General features: G+C 40.0%; 2 protein-coding genes across 10 annotated transcripts in view; both read right to left on the reverse strand.

Annotated features, from left to right (window-relative positions):
* ankle1 (ankyrin repeat and LEM domain containing 1) overlaps positions 1–4,936 on the reverse strand; it is a 34,397-nt gene extending 29,461 nt beyond the window's left edge. For all 9 annotated transcript variants that reach the window (XR_009789301.1, XR_009789300.1, XR_009789302.1 and 6 more), the window contains exons 1-4: positions 4,198–4,936; positions 1,973–2,125; positions 1,580–1,685; positions 1,386–1,509 (exon numbers count right to left, since the gene is read on the reverse strand). Coding sequence is in view for 6 of the 9 variants with exons in the window: in XM_061778740.1 (XP_061634724.1) it covers positions 1,386–1,509; positions 1,580–1,685; positions 1,973–2,125; positions 4,198–4,262 (448 nt within the window). In the remaining 3 variants the exon portion in view is untranslated. The remainder of the gene's footprint in view (positions 1–1,385; positions 1,510–1,579; positions 1,686–1,972; positions 2,126–4,197) is intronic.
* A 187-nt stretch (positions 4,937–5,123) lies between these two features.
* On the reverse strand, positions 5,124–11,971 carry LOC133480539 (alkaline phosphatase-like). Its single transcript, XM_061778746.1, has 11 exons — positions 11,813–11,971; positions 11,506–11,622; positions 10,833–10,948; positions 9,829–10,003; positions 8,339–8,511; positions 8,074–8,199; positions 7,883–7,952; positions 7,632–7,766; positions 6,438–6,629; positions 6,242–6,358; positions 5,124–5,916 (listed from the first exon to the last, which is right to left on the reverse strand). The coding sequence occupies exons 1-11, from the start codon at positions 11,931–11,933 to the stop codon at positions 5,639–5,641; spliced, it is 1,620 nt and encodes a 539-aa protein (XP_061634730.1). The 5' UTR covers positions 11,934–11,971; the 3' UTR covers positions 5,124–5,638.
* Between the last annotated feature and the right edge of the window lie 439 nt (positions 11,972–12,410).

A 12,410-nucleotide genomic window follows, 5' to 3' on the forward strand; every position in this document is an offset into this window, starting at 1 on the left:
ATTTAATTGCTGACTAATGAGCACATTCAATCTGATCTAGGTGTTTGTTTTAGAACTGAAAATTACATGCTGATTCCATACTTGTTTCCTCGGAATTTTGTTTTCCTCTTTTTTTCTTCTAGTAAATTTGTGACTGACTATCCATCCATCCATTTTCTCTAACACTTATCCTCACAAGGGTCGCAGGGGTGCTGGAGCCTATCCCAGCTATCTTCGGGCGGGAGGCGGGGTACACCCTGAACTGGTCGCCAGCCAACCGCAGGGCACATAATAAACAAACAACCATTCACACTCACATTCACACCTACGGGCAATTTAGTCTTCAATTAACCTACCACGCATGTTTTTGGGATGGAAGGAAGATACGATTACCTTTATTAGTCCCACAATGGGGAAATTTCCATCATTTCAGTAGCAATAGTGGATATAGGAAATATAAATATATAAGTAGCATCCAAGAGAAAACATCTATACAAGTACATTCACAAAATAGAAATAGAAACTATTGTCCATGCATAAACTATCAAATTCAATCAACCAGCAATGTTATTTGTTTGTTTGCAAAACAGTGTGCCGAGTTTTAAACTACAGTGCCACGGCGGCAGCGGTGATGCGTTCAAACACACATTGGAAAATCCACGCTCAATAAAACAGACCAAGACATGGCTCGCTAAAATCCCTCCTACAGTAACAAATAAGAATAGCACACAACCTAACCCAGTTCGATACAATACGTTTATTAATCTCTATGCGGTGGTTCGCATGTAGCCCAGTCCGCCTCTCTCCCTGTCTTGTTTATACGTAGACTGGTGGCGTGGTGAATACTGAGGCTGAGGAGGAACTTTGTTTTTGGATGCTCTTATTTTTGTAACATGCTACCGGAAGTACGGAAGTCAAGTGGAGAGTAGGAAACGCCTTGACTACACAGAGCAAGCAAAGCAGACACTGATGATTTGCCATAAGCTGTTTTGTGTGTTGTAAAGTACTGCATTTTTAAGAGTACAGCAATGCTTAAAGATTTTTCCATTCATCCATTCTATTAGTCTTTAAGGATCACAGATTGTGGTATTGTTGTGGTTTAAACTATTAATATAAGCAGTTATGACTTTATCCTTATCACAAATTCTATCACCTTTAGGGGGGACGTCAATTATTCACATCTCCCGCCAATAACAGGGGTCCACTGTATATTGTACTGTTTTGTAGTTGAGTGGTGCATAAATTAATTTTTTATTTTTTTTTTTATTTATTTTTTTTTTGTCCTGTTCGGCTGTTAGGTCAAGCAGAATGGAAAATCTGTATCCCTTTTATGCCGTAACAGGTTTTTTTTTAACATTTAAAAAATAATAATTTGTAAGCTTATTTTTTCAAAAACATTTTCTTACAGTATTTGAATTGAGGCAGGTCCTCCTTTTCCGTGCCCACAGAGCTGCACAGATACTCCTGTAAAACCTGAGCACACCTTCTGTTGTCCTCTTGTTCTGCTAGGTGCACTGGTGTATTTCCTTCCTGCATGAATGAAGAAGTGTTTTAAGATATTGTGTACATTGTGTGGCCAAATATAGGTAGACCTTCTTACCTTATCTTTTATGTTGGGATTCCCACCATTCATCAAAAGCAGCTTCAGATTCTGATAGCATCCCCAAATTGCAGCAACGTGAAGGGGAGTTAGGCCATCTGATGATCTGTGAGGAAAACAGCAAAATTACTTTTCTTTTTTGCTGGCAATATAAAAACTCAAAGGGTTGTAAAATATTGCCATGAAATATAATCAACTAACTAATTAAATAGCATCTTATGACAGATACATACATGTTCAATCAGTTAACCATGTAAAGTGTTTATTGTCAAATCCACACTAAGGAAACATGTTCCCCTATACAATTAAATTAATTATTTGCTGTCCACAATGTTGATTATGTTGTAAACTCACAAAAGGCTGGTCCAACATCGAGCACTATGTGTCACTCACTTAACATTTGGGTCTGCACCATGTTGCAGTAGCAGTTTCAAGCATCGCATGTTCTTTTCAGTCTCTTTGCCCACAGCCAAATGTATTGCAGCCACCCCCTTACTCCCCACAAGGTCTGGGATTGCACCCTGGGACAGAAGTAGCTTCACAGATCTGTAGATGAAGAGACACCTATTACAACTAGTCATGTTTCATCATTTCTCAAATTCAGAGAGGACGCTAATCGACAACATCAGAATTAAGGCATTGGTTCATGAGACATGCAGATGTGCAATAGGTCCTGTAACAAAGATCCAGAAGGTATGATTCTGACATTCTTGTCCTGCTTACATTTTCTAAAACATGAATCTTACTATAGATTTTGTTAATTAAGTGATATGCTTTTGGCAGTGCATCAAACTTATGGCACAGGCACAGTGGGGTCGTCAGCACGCCTGCTTCACAGATCTGAGATTCGGGGTTCGAATATCGGTTCCTGCCTTTGTTTGCATGTTCTCCTCGTGCTTGTGTAGGTTTGCTCCAGGTACGGGGTCCTCTTCCCACATGTCTAAAACCATGTATGTTAGGTAAATTAAAGAATCCATGTCCTTAAGTGTGAATTTGAGTGTTAATGACCGTTCCTCTATGTGGCCCTGCGATTGACTGGCAGCCAGACCAGGGTGTACCGCCTCTAGCCCAAAGTCAGCTGCGATAGGCTCCAGGTCACTTGTGACCCTAAAGACGACAAGCTTTGTAGAAAATGCACGCTTGGATGAATGAATGGGAGAAAAAAAAACTTCCTCTGGGACAACAGCAACATTATACACCAACTTTATCATTTAGCAAATGACAATGCAGCATCTAGGTAGTAAATGCCGTGACATGCGTGAGCGAATAAGAAAAATGATGGACCCTGAATGTTGGCCATAGTCGTTTCTAGCCCATATCCTTTTTAAACTAGCTAGAAAAGTGTATGAACATACTTACTTGGTTGAAACATATTGGAACACCAAAAATACAGCAGCCCCCTTGCCTCCAAAATATTTTTTTCCACCCAATCCCTCCCACCTCTGCCTGACCATGTTCTGAAATCACTTTCTGCACAGAGCAATATGCTGCCTTCCCGTTCCAGTTATATACAGTCTCTACAGTCGTGGTGTTAAGTACCTGTCTTATACCAGGATATGGGGAACATTTCTGAGCTTCTACCCCACAATACTAACACACTATTATCATTATCGTTCTTCACGTCTGCTGCATTTAATCATAGCTCACCATTTCTTTTGTTGAGTAGAAGTTAGTGGGCGTTTTTGCTTTTGTTTAGTTTTTCTTGTTAGGAAATGTTGCGGCTGGTCAGAGACAGCACCGCTGTCCTCTGCTTGAAATGAAATGAGAGAAGCTACCTGATGTGTCATGGGCACATGTTAATATTACAGCCAAGGTGCGAGTGACAAGCTTAACTGACTGGATGCCAATTCAACATTCTAACTCCTATTAGGACAGAGAGAGGGAGGAGCAAATAGAGGATTCTTAAATACTGTATTAGCATTCAAAGTATTCACAAAAGTCAATTTATGTTCATGTGTTTTCCAACTTGTGCCTTGCATATCATATAGAACTACAAAAAAATCGAGTCCAAGGTCTATTTTGTTTTATTTTTAGTACTCACTTTAAGGGAAATTAGTATAGTAAAAATGTTGCTTTTATAAATGCAATCCATACATCTTTTGTGGTGGTTCAGCATTTAAATAACCTTTGTCAGATTTGATGGGTTTGTCACAGACTTTTCCAAAATGTGCTGTGCTTAAATTTCATAAATGCGGGAATTAAATTACGTTAAAATGTACAAAACAGTGAAATGTATCTTTCCTGGCCGGGAGTTGAGCACCTCTAAAACCTCGGATCCTAGAATCGCCCCTGATGACACTTCTGATGACGCTCTTACCGAAAAATACTCCACATCATGTCATGTGCTGGTTTGTTTTTGTTTTTTTCCACACAGAATAATAGCAGTCAAATCATTTCAGACCAGCACACAGTACCAGCATCGCCAACACAATATCTATGGGACCAGTAATTTATCCGACCTCCCTCCCTCTCTCATTATACGTCACCCAAAGTGCAATTAAACGAAGGCCAGGAAAACGTAAAATCGACGAAATGACGTACAAAATATTTGTCCGAATTGGACTCGAGCCACGAGGCAGGCATCTTTAGGAAAAACAAAAAGAGTATGTGTACATCACCTAGGTTCTCCATTGTTCACTGCTGCACACAGTTGACTCTCCAGTCTCCTTTTCTTCCGATCCATGGTCACATTCGTTCAAAACATACACCTATTCTCAGTTATTAGCATCTTCACGGTGGGACTATTTACACCCGTGCAGTAACATGATCGCGATAACACAATTGCAGCTAACAGGCTAACTTAAAAACCGAAAAGTTGGCTTTTCGACATAATCATTCAGAAGTTCAATATAATTGCCATGTGCCTTGATTACACAATTAAATGCAAGGTCGTCTTACACCTCTGAAATTGATATTATGGCAGCTTTTCGATAAAACTCCCCACAGATTTGAATAAAAGACTAGATCCGCCAGTCAGCGCGCTAAGGAAGTCACCTAAACAACGTGCCAACGTAGCGGCCATGTTGGCAGAGGCGACGTTCCCATACAAGACAATGCATGGACATTGAAACTGAGTCGTAACTTGCTAATTTATTTAGCCGATTCTTAAGTGGTTCACTTGTGTGTCAAGAAAAAAAACGATTTATATTAATAGAGAGCATTTGAAAACAAAGTCGAAATAAAATATTTTTACCGGTGAAAGGTTATTCTCACTTGTGCGCAACCGTATGCGGCAGAATGTGTCGGTATCCTATATTTTCTTGCCGTCCACATACGGAATGCGCCGACGAGTTTGCCCCTACTAGCCCAGCGTACCCAAAGGCACGCAGTTTGGGAGGGGCGTGTCATATCTACCCTATGTTCTTATCTATGACACTTCCCTCCAAAAGAAACGAGCCTTCACTTTTGATGGCGGATACGGATGTCCCGCCTACCGGCGTCCTCATTCGACCTTTTTTTTTTATTTAACGTTTACGTCGCACATAAATCAATGATAACTCATAAACATGATCAGTGCATGTCTTTACAAAGATGATTACATAAATTCTTAATAATAACTTTTAATTTAATATATTTTGAGCAAGTCTGTTAGAAATGTGTTACTAACAAAATCCCAAGAAGTAGCTCTCAGTTTCACAAAGTTCGGTGACCCCTTGCTCTGAATTGTCGTTAGGTGTGAATGTGAGTGTGAATGTTTGTTTGTCTGCGTATCCTGCGATTGGCCAGTGACCAGTCCAGGATGTACCCCGTTTCTCGCCTGGCGTCAACTGAGACAGGCACCAGCACAGCCGCAACCCTAGTGAGGATAAGCGGCATAGAAGATGAATGGATGGATATAACATGTACAGGTTATTCAAAATGTGTAGAAAAATAATTACAATTCTTTCACATGAAAAATGGTGTTTTGAAAGCAATGGCTGACATCGAATTTGAATGTCATAACACACAGTCATTATAATGTCAATAAATACACATTACTTGAAATGCCATTTGTAGTGGGTTTTACCACTATAGACAGTAGCCTATCCATAACATTGTTAGAATAACAAGTAATGTCGGTCACAATTCCAACGAGAAGCCAGAGAAAATAATGAGGCCAATGAGGAGGAGTAGCAGGCTGGGGTAGAAGGATCCAGCGTGGTTGGGAGGGGTGAGTTTGCAGTCCTCGTAAGGCGGCAGACAAGCCGCGTAAGCCATCACATGGGCAATGTAGTTCTGTTCATGGACCCCATGGAAGAGGTGTGACATTGGACCTTTGGCATAGATGGCTACATCCTCGATGCTGTGGGTCTCTGAATTGAGAGGGACTGTAGCCTGTTGACGGTACATATCATCCACTGAAGGAGAGAGGAAAAGTGGATTAGGTTAACTGGACTCCGGAAGTTTCTGAAGCACATACAGACAGAATTGTTGGTCTAACCCTTTATGGCATAAATCACATCAAATGCATACATACTGTAGGCATACTTTATGTACTTACTTTTGTAACGTTTTTGTTTCATGGTGTGCCATGAGATTTTTCTTGATGTAAAATGGTTGCATTGGCTCAATAAATATTGGGAAATGCTGCACCCAATATCCAGGGCTCCACATCTTACACCACAAGATGGCGCTACTATATTACTTTGTCCTCTATAAAAGGCCTTCTGACAGTCCACTTACTTGAAATTGTCTCATTTACATCTGGACGAGTTCCATTGTAAAACTGGTATCCTGGCCCATTTGCATATCCAGCAATTGTAAAGCGCTTGTTGTCCTCAGCAACGTCGCTGGAAATCCCTGTGAATCAAGTGATAAACTAGTATCAGAAAGTGTTTTTTCCACTCAACCCCTGTACACTGTACAGTAAAAGCATCACCTAAAACGGGGTTTCCCCTGGGTGAATTGCCACCAAAGGAGAAGACGTGCGAGTGGTCTGCAGTGACTATTGACAGGGTGTCCAGCTCACTTGTGAGTTCAGCTGCTCGCCCGATGGCTCGATCAAACTCAATAGCCTCAGTGAGAGCTCTTTTGGCCCTCCCGCCATGGTGTCCATGGTCTATTCTTCCACTTGAATTACAAAGACAAATAACCCTCGGGATCACAAATGTGTTTTGGGCATCGTTCCAGAACCACCCCATGAAATTTTAAAATAATCCCTGCACACAATACTCAAACATACTCTTATTATGTAAATCAGTTGTCCTGAGACAAAATTTAACTGTACCGGACCAACTTACATATCAAACATCCATCCAGTCATCCATTATCTTTACCACTTATCCTCACAAGGGTCGCGGGCTGCTTGAGCCTATCTCAGCTATCATCGGGCGGGAGGCGGGGTACACCCTGAAATGGTCGCCAGCCAATCGCAGGGCACGTAAACACAAACAACCATTCGCACTCACTTTCACACCTACGGGCAATTTAGAGTCTTCAATCAACCTACCACGCATGTTTTTGGGATGTGGGAGGAAACCGGAGTGCCCGGAGAAAACCCACCCAGGCACGGGGAGAACATGCAAACACCACACAGGTGGATTTGAACCCCGGTCCCCAGAACTGTGATTTTGTTTATTCTTGACCAGTAAGCATAGCTGCTAACACAGCTTGCATGGAATCTTGAGCAAAAACTCTAACAATAGTACTGATTCTCAACTCTGTTACTTTCAACCGTGTTACTGTAAATTAGCGAATACTCAAATTAAATTAGTATTCAAATAAAATGTAACTTTCTTTTTTAAATCGTAAAGGATTAATTTAGAAATTATTTTTACTATGTTCAGCAGGTGTCCGACTACCTTCAACAGGGTTGCGCCAAACACAGCAAAATAATGTACTGTATATGACATGATTTGAATAATAAAATATCATGTAGACGTGAACGGCTGATTGTTGAGCTAGACCAGTCAAATTAAATGTTTTCTTGAAAACTTAACAAAAAACAAAAAATTAAATTGTCAGTTTTTCAAAATCTTTCTGGAATAACCTGTTTACTAACATCATGTATTGCAATGATCTGTATAATATCTATATTTTGTGGTTGTATTGGATGTCAAACAATTATACTTATCTTCCACGAAAAGGAAATATCCTTTTGGATTTTTGCTAAGAATCTCAATGGCTTTCTCTGTCATCTCAGTTAAAGATGGATCTGTTAACGGATTGCGCTCCAGCTCATAGCGACAGTCCTTGGGCTCAAAAAGGCCTAAAGAAGTTGAGAATAATAACTGTTTAAGGACAAATAGGGCAGCTTTTATTATGAGCATGACAAGTTTGAATTTATTGCACAATGTAAGCTTAATGTTTGTGTACTGTACTTACCCATCAGGAAGTCTGTATTCACAGGATTGACAGCATCAAGTTGCTTTTTGTTCCAAACATATTTCGCGTTCTGTTGGCCATGAAAAGTACACTAATAAACTCATGAAAGAAGTTGCAGATTGTAATGAATGTTAAAATGTTTAATGGTAAGGACATTGCACACAAGCGTATATATAAAACACACCCTTTACCTTTTTAGTCTTTAGCCACTCATCAATAAGGTTTTGTCTATCATTTCGATCTCCTTTAACGCTGGGATATTCTGGGTCTTGCATGTTTCTGGGAAACATGTAAACTCGACCACCCCCAAGTATGACCTTGATAAGGACGTGAGCAATTTCCATTATTTTTTTATATTTTGTTTTTTGAAGTATAAATGAGGATGAAGATCATGTCGTGGTAAAATACTGAGACAATTAAAGTGAAATTATCAATGTTCTCTGCTTTAAAACTTACATTTATCTCAACGTTGTGAACAAGCTGGTACGCGATATCTCGACAACCATTTACGACGGCCTCAGAGGTGAGATCCGAGTCAGCGTACCAACCTCGGTTGGCAGTGTGAGCATAGTTTGCACCTGGAGATGCATGCTGCACTCGCGTTGTAGTCACAATCCCAACTGATTTTCCTGAAACAAAAACAAGTTGTGGTTATGTGAATACATACAGTATAGTAGCTGAGTGTACCCAATATAAATTATATGGAGCTATTTTTCTGTGATATACCAATCTGTTGCAAAAAAACAGCAATCCTTCATTTAACTTTAGAATTACAGTATTATCAGTAGTAGCAGTAGAAGTAGTTGGGAGATTGTCATTTTACTTTGCATTTCATATCATGATATGGTACTGTCACTACTGTTGATTCTGCTATCGTCAGGGTGCTGCCAGGGTTTTGGGCAACAACTGGAAAAAAAAAAAAGAAAAAGAGAGACTGCTTCACTGCTTCAATGCCACAAGGTGCCCTGTCTGGAATGGGCCTCGGGCCCCTGTCAATTATGGGACCTAAAAATCACATCCCGCTCTTATTGCAAACACTGGCTATCAATATGTACATTGCTCTGTCATCCACCTTTTAACATTTTGTCCCCTCTTAGTCTCTCTGAACTGAGCATACATTGTACAATTTTAGAAGCATTCTTTTTTTTAAATTCCCGCACACGTTAATCACCTGCAACATGGAAGAAATTATAGTAAAGACAGTCAAAATTATGTGACCCAAATTATCACACCACCAAGTTTTAATTTGAGTACAAAATATATATAAAACCAGCAAACCAAAGTACTTTTTGCACATTTAAAATAGTAAACAGCAATAACAAAATTATTTTATATGCATGCAAGAAACCACAAAATGCAATTACAATTGACAGTGATATATTTAATTTTAAATCTAAAAGCCTTGCATATGTATGCAATTCTTGGTGGTGAGATGACTCAAATGATTTGACGTGTTCCCCTTGTGCAGCAATTTTTTTCTTGCGTTCTCTGAATACAGGGTTATTATCTTGGATTCATTTTCCATCTGCTCTCTTATAAAAACTGAAATACAGCTACACATAAATGGATGTTGTCGTCCTTGACTTCTTTTTCTTTTATTGGTTTGCTGTTGCGGCTCACAGTGGATGCGAGAAGAAGACTATACTGTACTACTCTTGGATATGCTGTTTGAAACAGATGCTGATTTGGAACTGAAGCCATGCTGCCTGCACCAAAGTCAAGCATCAGCCAGGGCTTGGAAGGCCTTCTTCACTGGCCGAAACACTGTCAGAAGCACTGACCTAAGTTTACAACCCAAATTCCATGAAATTGAATTTATTCCCCGAAGTCTATTCTCTTCAATTCGTAGCATAACTCTTGAGGATTTGCTGCAGTGTAAACACAGTACATTTGAATTAGACCGAGAGTTTAGACCGAGAGTGGGAAATAGCAAAAACTCATCTTACCTGCTTGCTTGGCCCGATACAGCACGGATTTGACTTCATTACCATAGGTGGCACTGCAGTTGTACCTTGGGGTGGCAGCAGTTACTCCCAAGGTGCCGTAGTTAGCCTTCACTCCACATAAGTATGCAGTGGCTGTGCCAGCACTATCTGGCATTTGTTGGTCTACATTGTATGTCTGCAAGGCAAAACCAAAAAAAATCTGGTCATATAGTCATGTTGATATTAGAAAGCAAGTTCAACAAGTAGGCGGCACGGTGGACGACTGATTAGCACATCCGCCTCACAGTTCTGAGTACCCGGGTCCAAATCCGCCCTCGCCTGTGTGGGTTTTCTCTGGGTACTCCGGTTTCATCCCAAAAACATGCATGCTAGGTTAGATCAAAGCTCTAAATTGCCCGTAGGTGCGAATGGTTGTTTATTTATATGTGCCCTGCGATTGGCTGGCGACCAGCTCCGGGTGTACCCCGCCTCTCGCCCAAAGTTAGCTGGGATGGGCTCCAGCACACCCGCGACCCTAGTGAGGATGAGCGGTACGGAAGATGAGTAAATGAATGAGTTCAACAAATTTTAAATTGTATCTAGTGTAAAAATGTCAATAGTATCCTAGTTATTTTCACAACTCTAAAAAATGTCTATGGTACTTTAACTTTAGTAGTTTCAGTTGGTATTAACCAAGGTATTGTCATAGTACGTTGTACTTTGTGGACATGTGTCATGAACAGTTTGGGATTTAAAAAAAATATATTTTTACTTCTTTCTCCTTTTATTCATTCTTTGACCTTAGATTAAGTGACTTTTTGTTATCTTAGTTTAGATTTCAGTGTTTGTCTTAATGTGTTGCTTCTGATTTCTGTTTCCTTGTGCAAGATTATGTCCTTTTGCTTCATGCTTGATTTTATTTTTTTTTTTTGTCTCTATGAGCCCTACGCATATAAACGCTGTATCTAGGTTTTAAATGAACAGCATCCTGTATTTGTAACCTGAGTTATGATGAGTGCACTGACCTTAGACAATGCCAGGTGAGGGAAGGTATCCATGACCAGACTGGTCTCTTCTCCAGACCCCCCTGCCATTTGGCCTTTGAGAATGCGGGCAGCAGTAACTGTTGTTAGTCCCATACCTGGAAGTGGGTGGGAAACCTGAATTATCGATAACATCGACAACCACGCCACAAGGGTGCCATTGCACTTTATGAACTCTACACAGCTCCAATAGTATTATTCCTTCTAAGGGACATATTGCAGTATTGTTGACCTTATTGGACTAAAGAAATAAATAAATAAAACTTGAATTGCCCCTTAATGGAGCCACAAGTGAATAGAAAACAGACAATCCATTTTATAGATATTAACCAATTAATATTGAGCATGGATACTGTTGACCCCAAGGTTTCTGTTCTCGACAAGGCTATCAGAACTCAATCATTGGAAATGCTCCAAATCTAAGATAGAAAATACCTTCAAAAATATTTCGTCTTTTTTTTTTTCCCCAAGCAATTTGTATAACAAGTCAAAAAGTCATCTTCCTCTGCCATAATAACTTCCTTTTTGGGCTATTTAGTTCACACTAATTTAATCACTTTATTTGAGAACTGTACTGTACCACAGTGATTGAACTTTTACTTAGTAATTCCAAGAGGCTCTTTAATTAGGGAGATAATATCTTCCCTAAACTCACCGTCCCCCAAGAAGAGGATGATGTTCTTGGCTTGGTGGAGATTAGGCTGAATGTTGAGGGCAGCGTGAAGTGCTTGCTTCCCTTTGTTGTTCCAGTAACTGGCATGGAGCTCTTCCTCTTTAGAGAGGAAAGAAACAGTGAGTGAGTAACATCTAGATGTGGACTTGAAAGATACCAATAATTACAAACAATTAAGACAAATTTTGTGTTCAGGGTTTGGTGTTAACACCTGTATGTCATCCTGGAATGATAAATAGTCAACTATAATTTTAAATGAATTATTATGAAATAAGTGATAAATCTTTACCGTCAACAGACACAGTCCTCTGGATTGAAATGAAAAGCAGTAATCCACATAAAACAAACACATGTTTCCCGGCCATGCTATTGACTATATTTGAGTTTGAAAATATTGCACTGGGGGACATGCACGCACCTTGGTCTTTTTATCACCTCAATGAAGGAACAAAGGTCTCTGTTACAACAGGCATAATAGGACATAATAGCATACACACAAGGAATTGGAGTAGGGGCTGCTTTATCATTTGAGTTTTTGGCCTTGATTTGGGTATTGTTCACAAGGTTGTGTATTGATGCAACTCTCGTCAACTTTACTAGAAAATGTAAGTAACCTGCAACAAATATTTTTAAGGCTTATTATATGTGATCTGCGATCGGCTGGCAACCAGTTCAGGGTGTAGCCCGCCTCCTGCCCGATGATAGCTGGGATGGGCTCCAGCACGCCCGCGATCCTAGTGAGGAGAAGCGGCTCAGAAAAGGGATGAATGGATTATATGATATTTATGAGCTCCACGTGCAAATACAATCACGTGTAACTAACACTTAACTTTAGGTGTGTTAGTGGAGTTGTAGTGGTCTATTATCTTATCTTCTTTATACTGTTG

The sequence above is a fragment of the Phyllopteryx taeniolatus genome, chromosome 7, assembly GCF_024500385.1.
Source record: "Phyllopteryx taeniolatus isolate TA_2022b chromosome 7, UOR_Ptae_1.2, whole genome shotgun sequence".
Lineage (NCBI taxonomy): Eukaryota > Metazoa > Chordata > Actinopteri > Syngnathiformes > Syngnathidae > Phyllopteryx > Phyllopteryx taeniolatus.

What these genes read in the sequence shown, in the direction of transcription:
- LOC133480539 (XM_061778746.1), bottom strand. Translation starts at nt 11,933, where the DNA reads ATGTCCCCCAGTGCAATATTTTCAAACTCAAATATAGTCAATAGCATG. An exon ending in AGTGGCTAAAGACTAAAAAG is followed by an intron (nt 7,953 to 8,073) that starts GTAAAGGGTGTG and finishes CATGGCCAACAG; the next exon opens with AACGCGAAATATGTTTGGAA. An exon ending in ATATTTCCTTTTCGTGGAAG is followed by an intron (nt 6,630 to 7,631) that starts ATAAGTATAATT and finishes TTTGTAATTCAA; the next exon opens with GTGGAAGAATAGACCATGGA.